The 25290-nt window shown below is 47.5% G+C and overlaps 1 protein-coding gene across 2 annotated transcripts in view; it reads left to right on the top strand.

Annotated features, from left to right (window-relative positions):
* The first annotated feature begins 10036 nt into the window (after nucleotides 1-10036).
* PIK3IP1 (phosphoinositide-3-kinase interacting protein 1) overlaps nucleotides 10037-25290 on the top strand; it is a 93702-nt gene continuing 78448 nt past the window's right edge. The window contains exons 1-3 of one of the 2 annotated variants that reach the window (XM_069619800.1): nucleotides 10037-10957; nucleotides 16515-16631; nucleotides 21214-21330. In XM_069619800.1, the coding sequence (XP_069475901.1) occupies nucleotides 10891-10957; nucleotides 16515-16631; nucleotides 21214-21330 (301 nt within the window). In that variant the 5' untranslated portion in view covers nucleotides 10037-10890. The remainder of the gene's footprint in view (nucleotides 10958-16514; nucleotides 16632-21213; nucleotides 21331-25290) is intronic. The other variant, XM_069619801.1, reaches the window with a different exon arrangement.

Here is a 25290-nt window from a genome sequence, read left to right as displayed (position 1 = left end):
AAAGTCTTCTATTCCATGTGAATAACAGTAATGTAATAGCGTGTGGCCCGAGCCCGACTGAGAGAGACCAACCGCGAAAGTGTATAAAATGGGGTTCGAGCCCGACTGACGGAGACCCGTTGTGAACTGGAAAAAAGGGGTCCAAGCCGACTGAGGGAGACCCGGAGTGAAAAGTACACCCAAAGACTTTGTGAAGGAGGAAATCTTGAAGAGAAGAGAACTGTGATATTTCGTTTGTTACTCCAGGCATTCTGCGAATAAGAGACTTATTAAGGCAAAGAGACGTTGGTGCAGAAAGCCCGGATATTTGTATCCTGAACTGCATCCTCGTGCTGGAGAAGCTAGAGTCTGTGCTAAGCTTGAGTGTGCCACCTTGCCCCGTGCTGAAAACGTGGGAATGGGAAGCTAATTATCCAGCTGTCCTGACATATTGTTTTTTTAACACTTTTACTTTTGTATACATCATTTGTATTTAGAAGTAAGAATTGGCAATAGGTTTATTATTATAGGCCCTATTTATTCTGACAAGACTCCAGTAGGACTGTGTTATTTTTACTTTGGTGGTTCTAGCTTTCTCCCATCCTTAGATTTAGGGTTAGATAGGCGTTCAATTAACCCACTGAAGTTCAATAAACACCCTTGAATTGTGATCACTTGTGTCTGTCTTCACTGTTTTATCCCATGCCTTCCTTACACTATGGTGTCTGATGTGAGGTTTTCCTGCTTGTTTATTCTTTATGTGCGTTCTGTGTCGTCTCCAGCTGGATACACTCGCCCTCTTCCCAGTCACTTAAGAATGTGCATTGTCAAAATGCTTCATGCTCAATTTGGAAAACTTTTAAGATGCAACCCAGGACCGAGTTAATCATTATCCAAATCATTCACAATGCCCAGAGGCCCAGAAGAAAAAAATGCATTCATACATTAGCAAGTAGTGAAATGCAGATTCCTATCTAAACATACACTTTACAGTGTTCACACAGTTTACTTTTTCCAAATACTGGGAGCATATTTATAGAAGAAAAAGAGGGTGAGGAGGGCACCACCTATTATAGTAGTTGCTTATATTAAGAAAATCATAAATTCACTATACAGTAAGTTTATTGTAATGTTCTCGCCTGGAGCTGCCAATCCAAAAACGGTCCTGTGGCACTAGGACCTAGTCGAACAAAAAACTTCCAAGAAACAAAGTGAATCCACTTTGTTAGGAAAGGCGCATCTCAGTTAGCCCCAAATAGGTTGCTAATGTTTAATATGTTGTAGATTAGGTATCCAGTTTACGATATAAAAGTAATGAAGTTCAAAGAAATATCTTTAGCAGGAATTGTTTAATTCACATTCCTGTAATATTTGCCGCCAAAATTTGTGTTTGTAAATCACACACTGAGTTTGCATCTCAAATTGCCCATAATACTCTGGTGCCAATGCATTTCGGATTAAATCCTTCTTCAGGGCGGTATTATAGCAAAAAACAAGTAGTATAGCATGACTTATTACATTGTTAACAGTATATGTACATACAACAGCCATTGTTTAAGGGTTATTACAAAAATCACATACCAATCCGCGAATCACGTCCATTTGAAGAGATAATGAGCAAGAATGAAACAAAATGGCATATCAATTAGTTAACTGAAGTAAATGTGCATATTCTCTCTATCTTTAAACTGTATGTGCATGTCAAACCTCGGTCATGCCGAACGCTGAAATCGTGGTGTTGTACGGGGGTACAAAAAGATCTACAAGAAAGTTAAACAATAATGCTAAGTCATCCTCAAGTCCTTCCGTAGGTAAAGCATGTAAAATCTAATTGTTACTGCTGTACTTACTAAGCTTCTGTTGTGCACAAAGTGTGACCGCAGAGTGAGCCGCTTGCAACGCGCTCGCGTTAGTTTACCTTTCGTTTTAAAGGTTACCATGGAGACGGTGCGAGGAGTCGTGGTCCTGCCTGGAGCACGTACGCCTCGCGCCCCACCCTCGGGTGCGAGCCAGGGGGCGGGGATGTCTCCATGGTGACCAACGCATTGAAAGTCAATGCGCGTGATTGTAATCTCATGTCTACCGAGCCTTAAAGGCGCAGTAGCTAGAGCAATTAGGGGACTAGCAGTGTGTATTCATTTAACGGATCGTATGCAAGACTATAGGTCCACATTGACTAAATATGGGAAGTAGGGCGTATGAAATAAAATAATCCAGAGTAATCCATCTCTGGGACATGTATTCTATCACTATGGTGTCATTTAAGCAATGAGTTTTCCACTATTATGAAGACATAAACCTAGGTATAGTCCAATATTAAAGAAAAACATAGCAAGAAATGTAAAATGCAGTTAAATAGCGGAACAATAACAACGGTTGTTTTCATGGAAAATATCGATCTTCTGTGAATAAAATATAAAGTTAATTCTATTCTACAGAAATGATTTTACAAGAAACACATAAAGTTTATTTCTTCATTGAGCCCCCTTGGAGTAAGGGAACTCAGACGGTCTATCCAAAAGGATTCTCTTTGATCCATTTTCCTTTGGAAATTCTCGTGGGTGTCTCTTTTAGAAACCACTTCTAGGATAACAAAGCGGATTTGAGCCAGGTTGTGTTTCTTCTCATCCCAATGTCTAGACACCGCTGAGTTCAGATTGTGGTTCCTTATGCATGATCTATGTTCGTTCCACCTAATTTTTGCTACTCGCAATGTCTGACCCACATAGTGCAGTCCACACGGACACTTGATGGCATAAATCACGTTAATAGAGTCACATGTAGCAAAATCTTTCAATCTGATTGTCTCTCCTGTATGGGGATGTTTTACTGTTTCTCCTTTCATCACATAGCTACAATTGCTACAATTCAAACAAGGAAATGTTCCAATTCTTTCTGTGAGTTTCTTCTTAAGTGCTGGTTTAGTTTGAACTAGTCTATCTTTTAGGTTTTGACTCCGCTGATAGGCAAATGTGGGTACTTCATTAAACAGGTGTTCTACTCTCTGATCACATAATAATGTGTTCCAATGTTTTTTAATAATGCACTTAATACGGTTGCTTTGACGTGAGTATTTGGACACAAAGACCAGTGGGGGAGCCGACTCTTGCCTAGTCTTTATCTTCAATAGGTCTTCTCTGCTTTGTGTGGCTACTCGTGATTGAGCTGTGTTTATTTCTTCTTCCGAATATCCCCTCTCCAGGAACTTTTTCCCCATCTCTTGGATGGCTATCTTGTAGTCTTCTGGGTCACTTACCAATCTTTTTACCCTGAGCATCTGGCTGTATGGAAGGTTTTTTATAAGACTCGGTTGATGGAAGCAGAGGCGTTGTAATATCAGGATCAGGTATATCGACGACATATTTGGAATATGGAAAGATACAGAAGAAGAACTGCTCAACTTCTTCACATATCTCAACAACATAGATGCCCGTATCCAATTTACTCAAGAACACTCCCTAACTAACATCCACTTTCTGGATGTAGACATTAAGATTACCAACACAGGCTATCAGACCACCATCTTTCGAAAACCCACAGATCGGAACAATCTATTACAACGCCTCAGCTTCCATCAACCGAGTCTTATAAAAAACCTTCCATACAGCCAGATGCTCAGGGTAAAAAGATTGGTAAGTGACCCAGAAGACTACAAGATAGCCATCCAAGAGATGGGAAAAAAGTTCTTGGAGAGGGGATATTCGGAAGAAGAAATAAACACAGCTCAATCACGAGTAGCCACACAAAGCAGAGAAGACCTATTGAAGATAAAGACTAGGCAAGAGTCGGCTCCCCCACTGGTCTTTGTGTCCAAATACTCACGTCAAAGCAACCATATTAAGTGCATTATTAAAAAACATTGGAACACATTATTATGTGATCAGAGAGTAGAACACCTGTTTAATGAAGTACCCACATTTGCCTATCAGCGGAGTCAAAACCTAAAAGATAGACTAGTTCAAACTAAACCAGCACTTAAGAAGAAACTCACAGAAAGAATTGGAACATTTCCTTGTTTGAATTGTAGCAATTGTAGCTATGTGATGAAAGGAGAAACAGTAAAACATCCCCATACAGGAGAGACAATCAGATTGAAAGATTTTGCTACATGTGACTCTATTAACGTGATTTATGCCATCAAGTGTCCGTGTGGACTGCACTATGTGGGTCAGACATTGCGAGTAGCAAAAATTAGGTGGAACAAACATAGATCATGCATAAGGAACCACAATCTGAACTCAGCGGTGTCTAGACATTGGGATGAGAAGAAACACAACCTGGCTCAAATCCGCTTTGTTATCCTAGAAGTGGTTTCTAAAAGAGACACCCACGAGAATTTCCAAAGGAAAATGGATCAAAGAGAATCCTTTTGGATAGACCGTCTGAGTTCCCTTACTCCAAGGGGGCTCAATGAAGAAATAAACTTTATGTGTTTCTTGTAAAATCATTTCTGTAGAATAGAATTAACTTTATATTTTATTCACAGAAGATCGATATTTTCCATGAAAACAACCGTTGTTATTGTTCCGCTATTTAACTGCATTTTACATTTCTTGCTATGTTTTTCTTTAATATTGGACTATACCTAGGTTTATGTCTTCATAATAGTGGAAAACTCATTGCTTAAATGACACCATAGTGATAGAATACATGTCCCAGAGATGGATTACTCTGGATTATTTTATTTCATACGCCCTACTTCCCATATTTAGTCAATGTGGACCTATAGTCTTGCATACGATCCGTTAAATGAATACACACTGCTAGTCCCCTAATTGCTCTAGCTACTGCGCCTTTAAGGCTCTGTAGACATGAGATTACAATCACGCACATTGACTTTCAATGCGTTGGTCACCATGGAGACATCCCCGCTCCCTGGCTCGCGCCCGAGGGTGGGGCGCGAGGCGTACGTGCTCCAGGCAGGACCACAACGCCTCGCACCGTCTCCATGGTAACCTTTAAAACGAAAGGTAAACTAACGTGAGCGCATTGCAAGCGGCTCACTCTGCGGTCACGCTTTGTGCACAACAGAAGCTTAGTAAGTACAGCAGTAACAATTAGATTTCACATGCTTTACCTACGGAAGGATTTTAGGATGACTTAGCATTATTGTTTAACTTTCTTGTAGATCTTGTTGTATCCCCGTACAACACCACGATTTCAGCGTTCAGCATGACCGAGGTATGACATACACATACAGTTTAAAGATAGAGAGAATATGCACATTTACTTCAGTTAACTAATTGATATGCCGTTTTGTTTCATTCTTGCTCATTATCTCTTCAAATGGACGTGATTCGCGGATTGGTATGTGATTTTTGTAATAACCCTTAAACAATGGCTGTTGTATGTACATATACTGTTAACAATGTAATAAGTCATGCTATACTACTTGTTTTTTGCTATAATACCGCCCTGAAGAAGGATTTAATCCGAAATGCATTGGCACCAGAGTATTATGGGCAATTTGAGATGCAAACTCAATGTGTGATTTACAAACACAAATTTTGGCGGCAAATATTACAGGAATGTGAATTAAACAATTCCTGCTAAAGATATTTCTTTGAACTTCATTACTTTTATATCGTAAACTGGATACCTAATCTACAACATATTAAACATTAGCAACCTATTTGGGGCTAACTGAGATGCGCCTTTCCTAACAAAGTGGATTCACTTTGTTTCTTGGAAGTTTTTTAGCCTATTTATAGAAGAAACATCCATTTTTGAAGGAAATTCGTGTAATTTGTTCCCTCAACCTTTACATCCACCGTGCACTGTTGTACAGTGACCACGCAAGGAAACATAAAACATTATTAAAAGAGAAATCACTATCTTGAATTTTCTATGACTGCAGTCTGACAAGCTTCCATATTTCGTTTTTGGTATGCTTTACTGCACTTGCTTGAACTTTGGTCCTTGAGAGGTTCTCAGCATCCCTCAACCGGGTTTGCTCTAGTATGGGAGCAAAGCCCTATGATAAAGGGAGTAATGGGCAGACGAAATTAGTCTCTCAGAAATGGAATGGTGGGGACAGTATTTATTTCTGAAAATCTCATCAGGTAACACGTTTAACAGCAGGCAAAACATGTACGTATGTGCTCAGCCATATGGGAACTGCGTGCATGAGCCGAGATCTCTGTGGTTGGACGCTCTTGCCCGGCCCTAGCATGTCAAATTTATATGCATGTGCAAACAAGCCTGAAACAGGGGATTGCAAGTGCGTGCTCATTGAAAGCTAAAACCTACAAGGGGAAGAGAAAGGTATGGAAAAGTGGGAAAGAGTAGTGGGAGGCAGCAAGAGGGAGCACATGGGGAGCAGTGGGGTGAGCCCCATACACTGATATTGGGGGGGGCAGAGAGAGGCAAGGCCCTTTTCTAGGGACGGGCAAACTGGGCAATGGCTGGGGGCACAGTTGGGGTGAGAGGCGCAGCAGGCACCCTGTTCATCTCCCCCCTGGAAGAAGAGGGAGCCGTCCCACTTAACATCGTGGGGCACTACACGGACAAAGGCAGAGGACAAGGTCCTTCCCTGCTCATGTCCATCTACCTCCCGTGATGCAGCCCATGGCTTAATACTCTGCTGAGAATTATTTAAGAATGCTCCACTTACCAAATAAGCATCTCTTTGTGAAACAAAACATGCTTTAACAGTGTGATACTCTGTGCATCGCTGAGCTGTCAGAGTGGGGGGTTGGGCCTTTATGAAGGATTGAAAGGGTTGTGGGTTGTTTTGCTGGCTTAATCAAAAGGGCCAGAGATAGCCTGTTGGACTAGGTGGTGTTGGGAGCAGGCGTGGAAAGTAAATGGCCAAAGGGAGGTGTAATTAGAGGAGGGGGGGAATTGGCATTCATGTATGTGCTTTCAGCAGGTGACTCGCCTCGTGTTCTTGTTTATGGTACGTTTTAGTGCAATCAAATGAGTATATGAACACCACTGGGGTTTTGAAAAGCATTTTTTTTGTTGTTATGTCAATGCAGTTGAAACCAATGCATTGATCTGGAGCATGAAAGCACAGGACTGGAAACACATTCTCGGGTGACCTGGAGTCGCCTTGCTAAACTATTCTCTTTTTTGGGACGAAGGACAAGTTTGACTATGGAAATGAAAATCAACGTTTGACACATTATGTTTGTTGCTGCCTTTGGAAGGTTGAAGGCTGAGGGTATTGTACTTAAGGGGAGTACTTCCTGTGTTTGGTGGTGTGTGTGTGTTTTATTTACTGTGAAAACATGTACGTGCAAAGGTAGAAAACAATTACTGTAGCAACAATTAATGACAAAGCCAACAGGTTTGACATTTGTCTAGTGAAAAGGTTTTGTTTTCTTGCTACTGTGGGTATTGAGCTGGCATGCCCGCGTGCATTCATGATTTGCTAGTGTTACCATTGCATGCCCAAATTACTATCATTTCATTGGTCTGGGCAGGATATGTTCATATAAAACCTATTACAGGTGTTATCATCATACAGTAAGGCACTCTCATCGTTGCCAGGTACTCACAGAAATGGTCAGCGTTTGCCATCAGACAACAGCAGCTAGCACAACTCACTAGGCATATTTAATATGTTGGCCTTGTACTTGCATCATATCATTATCATTTGGTGATTTGCATAGTGCTTCGTGTAGATGAACCACTTCTAAGCTCTGTATTAATAAATGTAATTACTATCCACCGATGGTGCTCGATTCATTACCCTCATAGTGAAGCAGAACCTAGTTAGTGCCACCAGGGTTTCAAACGTGTTGCATGGCATAGCGCCATTCCCAAAACCAGCACGTTGTACATGAGCTAAACATTCGGCATGCAACTATTTGCCAGAAATTAAAATTATATGCCCAGGCACTCACCTCATAAGTACTCATGCCATTTTAGAGATGTTGCCATCCTATACTTGATACTCTGACCCTATACCAGGTTGTCCCATTAAATGATCACGCACCCACACCATTGGCAAGTATTGTTATATATTCTCTCATGAGCGCTTAGAGGCCCATGGGTGTAAGGCGCTATATAAAAAGTGAATAGGTAGATACACAGATCACATGGCAACATGACTGATGTCACAGCCTTTCGTGCGCTTTCAAGCAAAATTGTGGAAAAATAGAGCACAGCAGCAGCAACAGGTGCTTTTGTGGAAGCACCATCCAGGCGAGTGCACTTCCTTTATACAACGGGGGAAAAATGGAGCTAGAAAATGAAGTCCTGTTTAAAATAGTGTTGCATACGTTGTCTAGTTATTAATTTTAAGTACAAGTCAATACAATGGTGTTTACGTTGCAATGATGTCATGTTTTGGAGAGGGAGTACAGTGCAGGGTAGCAGCGGGGTGGTGCGAGCATTCTGGTGTTTCTCCATGGGCGTAATATTGTTTAGAAACTGCGCAGTGTTTGTGTGTGGGTGTTTGCAGTTTTCTGGACCTGGGACAGTTGTGGTGATTGATTCTTTGAGGTCGGTTAGGCCTAAGTCTAGGGGCTTGCCGTGTTTGTGATGATGGCTTGTTGTGCTTTGTGGTATGCTGTGGACAGGTTTTGTGCAGAGCTCTCAGGTTTGGAGGGTTCTTGTGCTACAAAACCATCCAGTCCAGTTTTCTTCCTTCTGGGAATGGTAGTTTTGTCTTTTCCATTTTAAATGTAGTACTACCAGTCCCAGAATGCCAAGGAAAATAAAGCAACAGGATGTCCTCTGCATTCGGGAGATGCCAGGTTGGGATGTATGCTGACATGGATCTCTTGTTAATGTTAAAGGTATTTATATAGCGCACCGTCACCTACGGAGTTGGTCTCCAGGTGTTCAGGCGGATCTGTAAACAAAGAGGGGGGGTGAGTTAGTGGGTGAAGAGGGTTTAGGAAAGTGAGAGGTGGTGTCCTGTTGGCAGTTTCAGATCGGTTTTCACAGTGCGCTGAGCTTGGGTGTGCAAATAGGATCGAAGCGGATCCTTGGGTGCTCTTGTTGCGATCTATGTGTTCGTTGTTGCCGTGTGGCAAAGTCCGTGCGGTTTGCTGTGAGAGGTGGTTGTGTGGGTTTTGTGTGATTTAAGTAAGCAGAAATTGGTGGTTTTGGTTAGTGGGTTGTATGTCTCATAATCCCTGTAGTTTCGTTTATGTATCGGTAGTCAAAATGGGTTGGTATAACTCTCTAGGTTTACTGAGTATCTAGTTTCTGAGGCGATAATGCGGCTCGTTCAATAGATTAATTGGCATATGACCCCAGGTTCGGTGAGCATAGTTCTTAGATGATAGTGTGTTTTATTATCGTTACCCAGCTTCTTTCTATCTATTTACTTTCAGTAGTCTATTGGGCGGTGTACGCGTCTCTTCCCTTTCCTGACTGTCTAGCATGTATCAGGCAGGGAAGAGGTTGGCCTCCAGTTAACTTATTGAGCTTGGTACACCCAGGGGCGGGCATAATCCTGCTTAGGTAGTGGAGTTATGCTATCTTTCCCTGTTTTTCCTCAGTGGTCGAAGTGAGCGGGAGTGGTCGGGAGTGGTGCTCCTGTACTTTTTTAAATGACCTTTTACAGCTCCTGTACTTTTATTTTACAAAGAAACCGTCCGGGATGGTTTCGTTTTAAAATAAAAGTGTAGGAAGGAGTTGAAAACTTGCACTTTCAGTGCACTGCACTGAACGTTCCCTTAAACAGCAGGTGCAAGTGTTTGGGGGTGTGTATTGTGTGTGGGAGGGGACGTGGTGATGGGGTTTGTGGGGAGTGGGTGCAGGCCAGAAGGAAACATAGCTCCACTGCTTCTTTTCGTACACTTCGACCACTGTTTTTCCTATGCATGTTGCTGTTTGTACTGTGGTCAAAATGTTGTGTTACGGTGGATCTTTGTGTTCTGGGCCTGTTGAAGGCAGGTTGTGTGCGGAGTGTGTGGCCTGCTGTGTGTAGATTGTGTACACTGTGTTTTGGATCTCTAGTCTCTTGTACTTGTTTGGCCTGGCTGGGCGCATGCCCTGCTGTGCCAGTTGTGTGATCAGGGCGCCGTGCGCTCTAGGACCGCGGGGAAGCCACTGCACTGCCAGCCTCCTCTGACTGCAGTGAGGAAGGAGAGGGAGGGAGGGCCAGCACCAGAGAGAGGCTGTTTACCAAAAGAGAAGCCAGGGAAGGGCCAGTCAGGGTATAGGAAGGGCAGTGGGTAAGAAAGAGGAGCAGTGACCGGCACGCTTGCCCGTCGAACACGGAGAATCGGCTGCACATCCCCAGCCGGATCCAGAGCGTGCACCCTTTACACCTCTTCCCCATTGCACCCAGCCTGCACACTCAATGCGCCTAGAGGTGGCACCTTCCCCGTGCACGCATTGGCACCCAGAACCGACATCTCCTGCGCACCAGCCTGATCCCACGACTGCTGCAACCTCTGCTTTGCGCCCGGCCGGATGCAGAGAATGTCACGTCCTCCTCAGTGAGCCTGCTCTCACGCAGAGACTGGCACGTCTTCAGTGCGCTAAGCCTGCTCCAGAACCCGGCACACCTCCATTTCACCCAGTCTGAAGTGAACCCGACCCTGTCTGGCGCCGCATCTGTGCACACAGCCGGACCCGCCATCTGCTTTTGCCCCAAGTGTGTGGTGCACAGCCTGCCACCTCTCCTGTGCACCCAGTCCCGTGCAGAGTCTGTGGCTTCGCTTGTGTGCCAGCTTGGCACATCTTCCAGGAACCTCGAGGTCTGCCTAAGACCCTCTGTGCGCTCAGGCTCCCATGTGCCCACAGCCTGTTGCCTGGCCCAGCGCCTGATCTAGCGGCTGGCCCCTCATGCGTACCGCCGTTACCTGCCTGGAGAACTGCGAGCCAGTGGCAACCCCTTCTTTGCACTCACGGATGTAGCGCCTTCGCAGAGCCCCTCACCCCGTGCTCTGAGGCAGTCTGGGACTCTTGCACCGTGACCCGGGGGCGCTGCTGCCAGCAGCGAGAATGGATGTTTTTCTGCACGGCCTGTTCCTGAGCTGCCTGTTGCTGCCCGCTGTTCTAGGCACTGAAGGTGAGACGTCATGCATAGCGCCGCACTGTCAGTCCCCTAGGCGCTTCCTGCGAGAATGGCGTATGTGTAGGCAGTACCATTGTCAGTGGATGCCATGTTTTTGGGGGGCTCAGCGCCCCTTCATGCCCACGTGCCGCGCCGTATGCAAGCCAGTTCTGACTAGCCGTGGCTGGAAATGTTGCAGGGGGCTCGAGTCTCCCCCTCCCCGCCGCCGCTGGGAGGCGGCAGCAGCAGCATCTGTGCGCCCGCTCCCAGTCTCCTGCCACAGAGTGCATATCATATGCCAGGAATATATATAACCCGGGTGCCGCCGTGCTTCTACCCCCAGGCTGCATCGATCCGCATTGGTGTCCATTGCAGTGCAATTGGCGTCATGTGTATGTCCAGCCCATGTGTACCGAATCAACAAAACGTACACTTAGTATTAGCACATTGGCGCTTAAGACCACCGAGCCCCTCCTTGCGGTGCAGAGGCGTTTTAATGATTTTTCCTAAGTGATATCCATGCAGTTGTATTCAAGGAGAGGTTGAATGTAATGTTAGTCTATATATCCTTTATTCGACCGACAAAACCCGAGCCAATACGATCGTTTATCTGATCACACGGGTCCCCGCTTCACAGACAGGGACATATTTGGGGATGAGTTGGGTAATTGGGGGGGTGTTGCAAGCGGGGCTGGTGTTAATTGCACCGACTCCTCAGGCCAGTCCCTCCTGCAGACGGCCGGCAGATCTGGGGCCATTTTATGTATTCCCAAGGGCGTCCTCGTGCTTCACTGGGAGATATCAGAAGTGACTGAGTGTTCCCTCCTCCAATCGGGGCCACTGAGCTTGAGCTGCCAGGCATTTAACCATTAAGCTTTGGCTGTTTAATTTGATGCCTCTGCTTTGATGCACAGGGGGTTAATGGCACTGCTACATCAGGTCCTGATTATGTCACCTGGTGTGTGTGTGGGGGATGGGGCGGCGAGGGGTGTGTGCTTCAGGTGAGGCCTCGGGAGAGTGAACTTGAGCGGGTAGAGGCAGGTGCCACTAGGGATAGCGCCGAGAGGGGAGCGAGTAGGCTTCCAGGCGCTGGGTGATGTTGGGAATCCTAATGGATAGAGCACACGGCTGTCATCACGCGTCACACATGAGATTGACCTAAGCAACTCAAACCCTCACACCTGCACAGTGGACGGATATCGCCAATCCTGCATGGGGGTGGGGGAGGGATGCCAGAGTCCGAGGTCCGGTCACTGAATGCTCTGCTCCCCTCCCATCCGACCTCAGGGCAATGTAGCCGCAGAACGAGCTTGCAGACCCAGTTCAAAGCGAACCCCCCCCCCCCCGCCTTACGCTTGCTCCAGTAGTTGTTATGATCCTTTATTTATATAGCGCCTATACACAATTACACAATGTGTTTCAAACGTGTTTCAAAGTTGCCGCATATGTTTACTCTTCGCATGCAAAGCAATGCTCTTTTGCTCATGTCTGTTCGTAATACGGTCTGCCCAAAAGCCATTCAACCTACAGTGCTTAGAAGCTGTATCACATGCCAGGAGGTGCTGTACAGAGATCAAAGAACACATAGGCAGCAGGCCTCATTCACCCAGACTTTCACCTTTCAGACACCTGAGCTCTGCAGCAACTGCTTTTCTGGATAAGGAGACAGCGCTGCAGTGTCATGCAAATGGCATCTATGCGCTATACAAACCACTGTTAACATTGACCTATCTTGGAAATCTTGTTTTGCTTGGATTAGAGGATATGGGATGCCAAAGGACCACGTGGTCCTAGGTTTCCTTGGGTCAGGCAAGGAGACATGGGGTGTCATAAAAGTTAAAAGGTCTGGGATATCTATGGCACCTGTGGTCTGATTGCCAGGTTTACTTCGAGGGCTCACTTGTCACATTGTATCAGGGTCTTGGGACTCTTCGGTTTCCATGGGTACGATGATATTCGTAATCCTCCGGAAGACTCTGACATCCTAGTTTTCACAGAGTCCGATAGAATGGTTAATTTATGTGCCTCGATGGTCCTGGTTGATTGGAGTCAGAGCTGGGAATCTTGGGGTACGTTGATCTGGGATAGCTGACGGTCTCATTGAGGCCTTTTTATGTCGGATCTTTGGAGGTCACAGTGGGGTCTGTTCTGGGATATTGGGGGGGTCTCATTGGGGTCTGTTAATCTGGGATATCAATTCCACAATATTGTCTACCCAGAATAATGCGCTCTACAAACAAAATGCAGATGACAGACGCTCAAAGGGACTTGGAAGATCTTTTCCAGTAAAAGCAGCCACCTTCTGGAATCCACTTCCCAATACTCTGAGAATGGATCCCTACTTAGGAACTTTTAAGAAAATTCCTCAAAACCTTCCTCTTTGAGAAACTCACCCTCCTCCTTTCCTCTGTCCTGTCACTTGATGGTCGCTCCTATTGTCTAAATGTCTTGGCCCCCGATGCCTGCGGGCTTTCAGCGCCTTGCAAACAGATAAAAATAGAAATATCTGGAGGTCTAATTGGGATCCACCGATCTGGGATAGCTGGAAGTCTCATTGGGGTCTGTTGATCTGGGATAGCAGGAAGTCTCATTGGGGTCTGTCGATCAGGGATAGCTGGTAGTTTTATTGGGATCCACTGATCTGTGATATCTTGAGGTCTCATTGCGGTCTGTTGATCGGGAATAGCTGGAGGTCTCATTGGGGTCCTTTGATCTGGGATAGCTGCAGGTCTCTTTGGGGTCCGTTGATTTGGGATAGCTGGAGGTCTCATTGGAATCCATTGATCTGGAACATCTGTAGATCTCAATGGGGCCTGTTCTGGGATATCTGGAGCGCCCAGTGGGTTCTATTGATCTGGGGATATCGCAATGTCTCAATGAGGTCTATTGATCTAGGACGGGTCTTCAACCTGCAGCACTCCAGATGTTTTGGACTAGGACTCCCATGATCCCTTCCCATTGACTATGCTGGATAGTGCTGATGGGAGTTGTAGTCCAAAACACTTACAGCCAAAGGTTGCAAAACCCTGATTTAGGATATCTGGAGGTCTCATTGGAGTCTGTTAAAATGGGATGTCCGGGGGTCTGATTGGGGTCCGTTGATTTGGGATATCTGAGGATGTCATTGGGGTCCGTTGATTTGGGAGATCTGGAAGTCTCATTGGGGTCTTTTCATTTGGGATACCTAGACCTCACAGCAGGGTATCTTTATCTGGGATATCTAAAGGCCTCTTTGGGTTCTAGTGATCCGAGAATTCTTTGGTTCTCGAGTGTCCTAGCTGACCTGGTGTCTGATGACATCAGATATATCTAATGGGTGCCGGATAGATGCAGTCTCAGGTCAAACGACACCGGCCTACTGCAAGCACCAAAGGCAAAGCTCTCACTAGTGGAAAAAGGGATGTTTTCCTTTCTCGACGCCACACCTTTGGATTCCCTGCCCCCGGACTCTTGCCTCTGACTTGTTAGTTTCAGGCGGATTGTGAAAACGACTCTTTTTGAATAACTTTGATCAAATTCCCCACCTTCCTGCTTCTCTCTGGTGTCACTGACTTTTCTTTCTCTGTTTTTTGTTGTTTGCCTGTCTCAGTGCTTGTATGTCGCAGGGCTCTCGTCCAGCTCTTTACAAATAAATTAAATAAATACATATGTACGGGTCTCAGTGAGAGGCCACTTGCGTGTTTTGTATGGTAACCAACAAGTGAGTGATGTAAACCTTTGAATCGACCTTAACCACTGGGGATTGCTCTGGGCTGCTGCGATTCCATCATTTATCATCCCACCTGTGCCACTACAGAAAGGGGAAAAAACATATGCAAAATGAGTCGGAGTCTGGCGGCAAGCGGTGCAGTCCAGACCGAAATGCGGGGGACCATGCCACCCGCACTGGACGGCAAGCGGTCTCGGGTCTCCTCCTCGTTGGGTATCTGGGAATTGATTGGTTGGGTCTCCCATCTTGGCGTAACCCCGCCACTTAGACCAGCTCACTGAAATGCGCTACAAGGGATTGATGGGAAGCCTGGACTCGATCCTAGCAAGTGGGAGTTCCTCCGGGCAGCTTTGCATTCAGTCATCGGGCCACAAAAATTGCACCCATCACTCGTCGTTGGCAAATGTTGGCGCAGAAGAAATTGTGTGCTGTATGCATGTTTAGATCTGGCAATCGTGTCATGGGGCAAGTGACTTTTCTGCCTGGCAGGTCATTTGAAACTTCAATTTTTTTTACTCCGTCTTGGTTGCACTCCAAAATTGTCAGTCCACAACCAACTGCTAGGTCACGTCCCTTGTTCCCACATTCATCCCTGGGATATCTAGAGGTCTTCGGGAGGGGGCAGAGGGGGGGTTCATAGGCGAACCGGGATCAAATGATCTGGACTATACTTGGCTTTCATAGGTAACTTGGGATCAGATTCTGTGGATTATCTGAGGCTTTAGGGTATAATTTGTCACATCGGATCAGATGGTTGGGTCTAGCCAGGTGACTGCTGTAGACTGGTAGCAGCGTGCAAGGGGAGTCGGGTTACCTGGGCCAGGTGATCTCGCATATCTCAAGGCTGGAGTCCAACCTACCCTAGGGTAGATGATCAGCTTTATAACTTGGCCCAAGGGATCAGAGGTTACTTGGGGTCAATGAGTTATGGGATAGCTAGACCTCAGAAGTCATGGCTGATTTTAAGTCGGATGATATGGAGGAGATGGCCCTTCAAGGGTCATAGGTATGATATGATATCCTAACGCGCTTAATACCCAGAGGTTTCTAAGCGCGGACCCGGGAATCAAACCTGTGCTGCTGCATGTCGTCTTGCTTCCGAGGTGAGCACGTTGCCCCTGAGCTATCCTCCCATTGCCTGTGGTCAGGTTGGAAATTATTTAGTCATTGGGGGTCACAGATCACCTGGTACCAGGGATTTTAGAATATCTAGGTCTCGGGTCATGAGTTACTTGGCACAAGGAGACAGGGGTTTACAAGGCCTTTCAGGTCAAAGGTTCTATAGTGGCTATGTGTCTGACGGTCGTGGGGAATGGTCGGTATTGTCCTGGCGTCATAAGGGATTGGAGGGCTGGGGTGACCTTTAGAAGCTGGCACTTAAATAAGGTCTCGGATGTTAAGGGATCAGTGCCTTATGGGGTCATGTTTAGGGATCAGTGCCACATCGGAGTAGGGTTAGATGTGGTTGGTGTGAGTCTCAGAGGAGGAAGTGGCATAGGAAGAACGGATAGTAAGAGGATGGGAATTCCAATGAAATGGTGCAAGAAGAGTGAAACCCCAGGAGGGTGATAGTTCCTCCCAGGCCACGTTCTAGAGCGTTTTCCAGGTGGCGATTTTGGGCCGGAGCCTCTCTCTGGTTAGCAATGTATTAATGTTATTTTAATGGGATTTACACTGCACACCACTGTATTTGCCAAGGTCCCCATGTGCTCTGGCAGATCTGAAAGAGAAGGGGTGGTTCCAAAAGAGGAACTCCCAAATGAAGGCGGGGTTGGGGGGGCACATTGCAAAGAAGGGCTCTCTGGAGGTGGGCACTTTTGTGAAGTATTTAACACTTGGCTGTCTTTCCCACCTCTCATCCAGAATGTCTTCACGGAGATGGGAGGCCATACCTGGGCAGAAAGCAGGTGGCAGCGGGCGGGCAGCCCTGCTTGAACTGGCTGGAAGTGCAGAAGAGCTCCCTGTCGCCATCGTCCACTGGTAGGTAGCAAGGAGAAGTCAACCACCCTGGGGCAGAAAGGAAGGGAGCCTGGCACTGCCCATTTAGACTGTTTACTCACAAGCGGTTACATTATAAATATGAGATGTGGGGCTTCCTTTATGTGTAAGATTCTGTTCTAATGAAAAATCCATTAAAACAAAAAGGAATTGAAGTGTAATATCACTTACTGTCATTACTTTTAAGAGAGCAATCCATCAATGGTGCCTGCCGGTTTTGCGGACTTTACAAATGTAAAAATACATAAATTGACAAAGTAATCAGATTTCAGGTGACGCATCGCTTTTCGCTGTGTGGGGGTGTATAAAAAGAAGCAGCGCCCACCAGACTGTGTTTGGGTACGGGCGGCTTTCCAGCGAGTTATTTCAGGTGTAAGAGAAGAAGAAGAGACAGAAGGGGGGAAGAGGAGGTGGTCAAGCAAAGAGACAGAAGGGTGGGGGAGGAGGTGGTCAAGCAAAGAGACAGAAGGGGAAGAGGAGGTGGTCAAGCAACGAGACAGAAGGGTGGGGGAGGAGGTGGTCAAGCAAAGAGACAGAAGGGTGGGGGAGGAGGTGGTCAAGCAAAGAGACAGAAGGGGGAAGAGGAGATGGTTAAGCAAAGAGACAGAAGGGGGAAGAGGAGGTGGTTAAGCAAAGAGACAGAAGGGGGGGAAGAGGTGGTCAAGCAAAGAGACAGAAGGGGGAAGAGGAGGTGGTTAAGCAAAGAGACAGAAGGGGGGAAGAGGAGGTGGTCAAGCAAAGAGACAGAAGGGTGGGGGAGGAGGTGGTCAAGCAAAGAGACAGAAGGGGGAAGAGGAGATGGTTAAGCAAAGAGACGGAAGGGGGGGAGAGGAGGTGGTTAAGCAAAGAGACAGAAGGGTGGGGGAGGAGGTGGTCAAGCAAAGAGACAGAAGGGGAAGAGGAGGTGGTCAAGCAACGAGACAGAAGGGTGGGGGAGGAGGTGGTCAAGCAAAGAGACAGAAGGGTGGGGGAGGAGGTGGTCAAGCAAAGAGACAGAAGGGGGAAGAGGAGATGGTTAAGCAAAGAGACAGAAGGGGGAAGAGGAGGTGGTTAAGCAAAGAGACAGAAGGGGGGGAAGAGGTGGTCAAGCAAAGAGACAGAAGGGGGAAGAGGAGGTGGTTAAGCAAAGAGACAGAAGGGGGGAAGAGGAGGTGGTCAAGCAAAGAGACAGAAGGGTGGGGGAGGAGGTGGTCAAGCAAAGAGACAGAAGGGGGAAGAGGAGATGGTTAAGCAAAGAGACGGAAGGGGGGGAGAGGAGGTGGTTAAGCAAAGAGACAGAAGGGGGAATAGGAGATGGACAAGCAAAGAGACAGAAGGGTGGGGGAGGAGGTGGTCAAGCAACGAGAGAGAAGGGGGAGGAGAGGAGGTGGTCAAGCAAAGAGACAGAAGGGGGAAGAGGAGGTGGTCAAGCAAAGAGACGGAAGGGGGGGAGAGGAGGTGGTCAAGCAAAGAGACAGAAGGGGGGAGAGGAGGTGGTTAAGCAAAGAGACAGAAGGGGGAAGAGGAGGTGGTTAAGCAAAGAGACAGAAGGGGGAGAGGAGGTGGTCAAGCAAAGAGACAGAAGGGGGAGAGGAGGTGGTCAAGCAAAGAGACAGAAGGGTGGGGGAGGAGGTGGTCAAGCAAAGAGACAGAAGGGGGAAGAGGAGATGGTTAAGCAAAGAGACAGAAGGGGGAAGAGGAGGTGGTTAAGCAAAGAGACAGAAGGGGGGGAAGAGGAGGTGGTCAAGCAAAGAGACAGAAGGGGGAGAGGAGGTGGTCAAGCAAAGAGACAGAAGGGGGAGAGGAGGTGGTCAAGCAAAGAGACAGAAGGGTGGGGGAGGAGGTGGTCAAGCAAAGAGACAGAAGGGGGAAGAGGAGATGGTTAAGCAAAGAGACAGAAGGGGGAAGAGGAGGTGGTTAAGCAAAGAGACAGAAGGGGGGGAAGAGGTGGTCAAGCAAAGAGACAGAATGGGGAAGAGGAGGTGGTTAAGCAAAGAGACAGAAGGGGGGAAGAGGAGGTGGTCAAGCAAAGAGACAGAAGGGTGGGGGAGGAGGTGGTCAAGCAAAGAGACAGAAGGGGGAAGAGGTGATGGACAAGCAGAGAAACAGAAGGGTGGAAGAGGAGGTGGTCAAGCAAAGAGACAGAAGGGGGAAGAGGAGGTGGTCAAGCAAAGAGACAGAATGGTGGGGGAGGAGGTGGTCAAGCAAAGAGACAGAAGGGGGAAGAGGAGATGGTTAAGCAAAGAGACAGAAGGGGGAAGAGGAGGTGGTTAAGCAAAGAGACAGAAGGGGGGGGAAGAGGTGGTCAAGCAAAGAGACGGAAGGGGGGGAGAGGAGGTGGTTAAGCAAAGAGACAGAAGGGGGAAGAGGTGATGGACAAGCAGAGAAACAGAAGGGTGGAAGAGGAGGTGGTCAAGCAAAGAGACAGAAGGGGGAAGAGGAGGTGGTCAAGCAAAGAGACAGAAGGGGGAAGAGGAGGTGGTCAAGCAAAGAGACGGAAGGGGGGGAGAGGAGGTGGTTAAGCAAAGAGACAGAAGGGGGAATAGGAGATGGACAAGCAGAGAAACAGAAGGGTGGAAGAGGAGGTGGTCAAGCAAAGAGACAGAAGGGGGAAGAGGAGGTGGTCAAGCAAAGAGACAGAAGGGGGAGAGGAGGTGGTCAAGCAAAGAGACAGAAGGGGGAAGAGGAGGTGGTTAAGCAAAGAGACAGAAGGGGGGGAGAGGAGGTGGTCAAGCAAAGAGACGGAAGGGGGGGAGAGGAGGTGGTTAAGCAAAGAGACAGAAGGGGGAAGAGGAGATGGACAAGCAGAGAAACAGAAGGGTGGAAGAGGAGGTGGTCAAGCAAAGAGGCAGAAGGGGGAGAGGAGGTGGTCAAGCAAAGAGACAGAAGGGGGAAGAGGAGGTGGTCAAGCAAAGAGACAGGAGGTGGTCAAGCAAAGAGACAGAAGGGGGAAGAGGAGGTGGTCAAGCAAAGAGACAGAAGGGGGAAGAGGAGGTGGTCAAGCCAAGAGACAGAAGGGGGAGAGGAGGTGGTCAAGCAAAGAGATAGAAGGGGGGGGGAAGAGGAGGTGGTCAAGCAAAGAGATAGAAGGGGGGAAGAGGAGGTGGTCAAGACAAACTAGCCCTATTAAGTTAAGGAGCAGGAGGTGGCTACGCGTATTTCTCTGGATGCTGTTATTCCATATCCTGAGCCGGCCAGCTTCTCCTCCACTTTCATTTCTTCATGGTGTTCCCCAAGGCTCTGTCCTGGGTCCCCCTTCTTTTCTCATTGTACATTATTCCTCTTTCTTCCCTCATCTCTTCCTTCAATCTTTCCTGTCACTTTGATGCTGCTGACTCTCAAATCTCTTTTCTGAATTCTCTGACTCTCTTCACTCTCAGGTTTCACTCTGACTCTTCCATCTAATCTTGGATGGCTTCCCACTTTCCCCAGCTTAAGCCATCTAAAACCAAAGTTCTTTTCTTACCTCCTTCTTTTCTTTCCTTTCCCACTTCTCATCAGCCTATCTCTCTATCTGCTCGGAATCTTGGCGTTCTTTTTGATCCCTTCCTCTCCTTCTCCTCACATATTTCTCTTACTGCTCGTAACTGCTGCTTTCTCCTTTTCAGTCATCGTCATGCTCGTTCTTTTCTTTCTTTTCATGCCACTAAACTTCTTATTTGTGCCTTAATTCTTTTCCGTATGCACTACTGTTCTGTTCTCGTGATTGGACTTCCCGCATCTGGTCTTACCCCTCTTCGTTCTTTTTATTACTCCGCTATTCATTTACTTTTTGATCTATCTTCCTGCTCCCCAATTTCCTCTTCTCTTGTAGCAGCTTCTATTCTACCATTTCAATCTCGCCTTTTATCTCTGTATTGTGTTTAAACACCTCCATGGCCTTGCCCCTCTTTATCTAGGTTCTCTTGTTTTCAGTCTACCTATCGTCTTGTTGTCCCTAACCCCCTTATGCTTCCTCTCGTTTTTGCTCTTTCTCTCTTCTTGCGACATTTCATTTGAATCCCCTTCCTCTTACTGTCCGTTCTTCCTCCACCTATCACATCTCATCTTCCGTACCCGTTTGAAGGCCCATCTTCTTTCTTTACTTTCTGCTTCTTAATCACATGTCCTTTTCCAAACTTGCTTTATTAATTAATATGTATCACTCTCTTCTTTTTGTAAAGGCGGTTTGCGGAAAGCGCGTTATACAATCTATAAATACAACTACCCATAGGTCACACCAGAAGAGGGTTAAGGCTTGAGGAAGGGGCTTACTTGGAACCTCAACACAGAAGCTGGCAAGAACCAGAGGGTACTTGGGAGGCATAACAGCATGGCCTAATGGGGGGCTAGAGCCCAGATCCTGCTGGCAGCTGCCAAGTCCCTGAGCTAAAAGCAAGTTTTCCACGACTGAGAACCAGTGATGAGCTTGCGACTCAAACTGACGGTGGCCCTGAGCCATGGCAGGGAACAATTACGGTAGCCTGAAAATGACCCATGTGGGGTTGGGGGTAGAAAATAAATCACTGCGATGAATTACGTGGGGATGGAGGTTGCATGATAGCCCTGCTCAGAAAGGAGTCATGGTTCCTTCCTTCTCTTTCAGCTGCTGAAAATCACAGTTACTGCCGAAATTACGATGCGCAACTGCAACCCTGGTGCTACGTGACTGGCAAGACCGGCGACCCCGAGATGCATGTGTGCGACATCCGGCCATGCCAAGGTAAGGGACTCTGCCTTGGGATGGCCTCCTATTGTATGCCGGGCAAGGGTAGGTGGGTGGAATTATGGCTAGAAGAGATTGGGTGGACAGGTGGGTTTGGATGAATGGGTGGACAGATGGTTGGGTTCAAATGGGTCGGTTGTGTCACAGGGGAGAAGGCACAAGGAACGCCAGGCACAGATAATGTGGGGAAATCCATTATATGTTATCCTCCCCAAAAATTAGTATTCATGATCACAACTGCGGTGTACAGTGGGCCCTTGAGAGACGGTCTACTTGAAGGGTGTACTGTGGGATGCCCCAGAGTCTCCTTGGCCAGTAGCGTCTTTAGCCTTTGCCACCATGGTCTTTAGGGTTTGAGTGAGGACATGCCTACAGGTTCTAGGGTATGTATGCCCACTAAAACACAAAAGTGAAAGTGCTATGCGTACTGTGCCAGAGTGGCAAGAACTTGCAATGAAAGGGGCCTATGCTAGAAGGTGTGAGAAACTACTCCTCCGGGATCTTCCATTCAGGTGGCCAGGGAAGGGCCATCGCTTTTGGATCCCTACTCTGGGGGTGGGCAAGTGAGGGAGGATTACCTGAGTGGAGAGTCATGGGGGATTGGGCAGAGAATACCCAAGGGCGAGACATGGTATTCCCCCTCTCCCCATTTCCCATCTGAAACCGCTTCCCATTCCATCTCCCCATTTCCGACAAATACTGGGAAGAAGACGAGGCAACTGAGAGTAGTGAGGACTACCTGCATGAAACACCTTGAGAAACCAAAGGAAGACTGCCATCTACTACCATTAGGTTGTCCAATTAATGGGTCAGGCAGGGTCGGGCATTTCACACTGACTACCCCCACCTGACTCCACTTGACTCTTGTAAGTATAAAAGGTGTGATTTTGCATAATCAAGGGACCGAGCTGTAAATCCTGAACGAAGTCATGGAGCAGTGAGCTGAAGGGAGAGGAGCCTGGAGGATCCGGAGGAGAGAGGCGTGCCGAGATGCCCGGTGCTTGTGAGAGGCTGCCACGTTGTTAGGGGGCTGTGTCTCCCGGGAGCTGGATTGAGGCAGCCCGAATCTTGCTGGCGGCGTGTGGAAAAGTGCTTGTTCTCTTGGGACGTGCGCCGGTCCCAAGGGCGTCTGAGGGGCAGGTGGTTGAGGGGCAGGTGGTGAAACCCTGACCACGATCCCATATGCCCTGAGAGGACCGCCTGCCAGCACAAAGCTGCTCGATGAATTTCAAGGGAAAGCGAGAGAAATTCAGGAGTGTGCGGCTAGCTGGAGTGGGAAGGGAGAAAGACAGTTTGCAAGCGGCACAAAGTGGAAAGCAAGAAAGAATAAAGGAAAGTAAAAGGAAAGCGAGAGAGAGGCGCTGAGAGAGCAGAAAGGATGAAAAAGGCTTGAAGGTAAATGAGAAGGGTGCGAGTGACCCGAAAGTGAAGGAAAGGTGCAAGTGAGCACCGAGAGCAAAACAAGTGTGCAAGAGGCGCGGAAAGGAAAAGGACAGGTGCAAGGGTGCACGAAAGCATAGAAATTAATGTGCAAGACGCACAGTGAAGAGAAAGTGAACCCAAAGCAAGGTGCCAGGAGCACGGCAAGCTGAGAGAAAAGAAAGACAGCAGTGGTGCAAGTCTGCACAGCAAAGTGGAAGACTTGGAAGGATTGAGGTTTGGGGAAGGGAATCCCCAGGAACTAAAGACTTTGGGAATTGTGGAACAGAGTGCAAGAACGTTGTGGAGCAGAGCTAATGGACAACTTCCTTTTGATTGTGCTGAACCTTGATGATTCTAACCAAACCACACCTGAAGAGAAGACCACATGAAACCAGCCTTGGTATATATTTATTTTTGAATCACTAGTTCTTCTTTAAAGAGACTTCCTACCATATGTTATCAGAGAGTGAGGGCAAGCATAGGTTTAGACAGACAGATTTTGGTTATGGATTTACATACATCGACAGCCCTTAGAAACATCAGTTGAGGGAACCGTCCCTGTAGAGTTGGGGACAGGTGGGTATTAGACCAACCCCAGCATTGCAGTAAATAAAGGTTTTGAAACTATAATACTTGAGTCTGTGTCTCTCCTCATACCATGCCTGTCTAACAAAGGGCATAATGTCCTTAATCCAACATTCAATCCTTATACTAGTCCATAAAATTCCAGGCCGTCTGCACCCAGGAAAGCATCCATCGATACACTCCCAGTCTCAGGGTGGTTTTAATTTCTCCAAAAAAGTTATTTACTTGACCTTGGAAGGGTATTGCAACGATGTGCAGTCCTGTGGGTCTCCATAGTCTTGCGACACATGCCTGCCCGGGCAAGACAGTTCTGATTACCCCTCTGCCTTTAGGGGTTTCTCCTTGTGCTCTTATCGAGGAAACCCTTTGTAGTGTCCCCCTTATTGCCCCTGGGGGTCCTTACTGGAGCAAGACCTTGGAGTCCCCCCCCCGCCTTTTGCCCCATTAATCAATTGGGTAGGATTTTCCCTCCCAATATCTGGTCCCTGTTAGGGCGGCCGTGTTTGTACCCCGCACAGACACGGGCCACTGAGGGCTTAGAAACACACCCCGGAAGGCATGCAGAAACAGCAAAACTGGGTATACCAATGCCAGAGTGGGCATAGAAACACACCCAGGTGAGCATACAGATAGGCCAAAGAGGCACAGCATACAGACAGGCAAAAGGAGCATAGAAATGCACCCAGGCAGACATACAGACCGGCCAAAGGGGCATAGAGATTTACCCAGGAAGGCATACAGACGGGCCAAAGGGGCATAGAGATGCGCCCAGAAAAAAGCATACAAGTGGGTCAAAGGGGCATAGTAGTGCTTCCAGGCAGGCATACAGACTGGTGAAAGGGGCATAGAAGTGCACCCAGGCAGGCATACAGATGGGCCAAAGGGGCATAGAGGTGCACCCAGGGAAGCATACAAACGGTTCAAATGGGCATAGAGGTGCAACCAGCGAAGCATACAGACGTGTCAAAGGGGCATAGAGGTGCATCCAGGGAAGCAAACAGATGGACCAAAGGGGCATAGAGATACGCCCAGGGAGGCATTCAGATGGGCCAAAGCGGGGGGGCATAGAAGTGCACCCAGGCAAGCATTTAGACTGGCCACAGGGGCATAGAGATGCACCTCGGGAGGCATACAGACGGGCCAAAGAGGCATAGAAGTGCACCTAGGGAAGCATACAGACAGGGCAAAGGGGCATAGAGATGCACCCTGGGAGGCATACAGATGGGGCATAGAGATGTGCCCAGAGAGGCATACAGACGGGCCAGAGGCATACGGATTGGCTAAAGTGGTTGTAGATGCACTCTTGAGGCTTGGCGACACCCACTAAGGCGTATGGATATATCCAAGAAGGCACCGGTGCTGCAAGGGTGGCATGGAGACACACCAATATCCCCCACAAAAACATTGTCAGTAATAGCGTCATAATAATATTGCCATGGCAATAATATCTTCTGAGCTAAACATCCCCTGAATATATATATGGCTAATCACAACCAGAACGCATTCCTGGTCTATTTTAGGGCTGGATTAATTCACTATTATAACTTCCGTCCTGCCATATTCAGGGAGTAAAAACCAGATTGGGGTAATTCCCCAAAAACTGGGTTGTGATATTTTGTTCTGATATTTAGCACTGAAGAAATGCTTGCGCTTGTTCTTCTTCTTGCTGATATATTTTTATCAATCAACAGTGACTTTTGGATACCGAGGCTTGAGCCTCATTACGTCATCTTCTCGGCTTGAGTATGTAGTCGTGGGTTCGTATTGTTCTTGGTCTGTGCGGTCTTTGCACAGTAGGGTTGGTTTGACAGGGTCTTCGCAAATGCTTGCCATTCTTCTTAATTATCGAATGCGTGGGCGGACCCACGCAGGCGCTTCCCCATCCAAAAGGATGATGTGCACCTAACCCACCAATCAATACTTAGCTCACATAAACTCACAACTCCTCCC

Source organism: Ambystoma mexicanum, chromosome 10, assembly GCF_040938575.1.
Source record: "Ambystoma mexicanum isolate Mex_15411 chromosome 10, UKY_AmexF1_1, whole genome shotgun sequence".
NCBI classification, from domain to species: domain Eukaryota; kingdom Metazoa; phylum Chordata; class Amphibia; order Caudata; family Ambystomatidae; genus Ambystoma; species Ambystoma mexicanum.
Note: the sequence above shows the minus strand (reverse complement) of the source record. Positions and strands in the feature narration are given on the sequence as shown.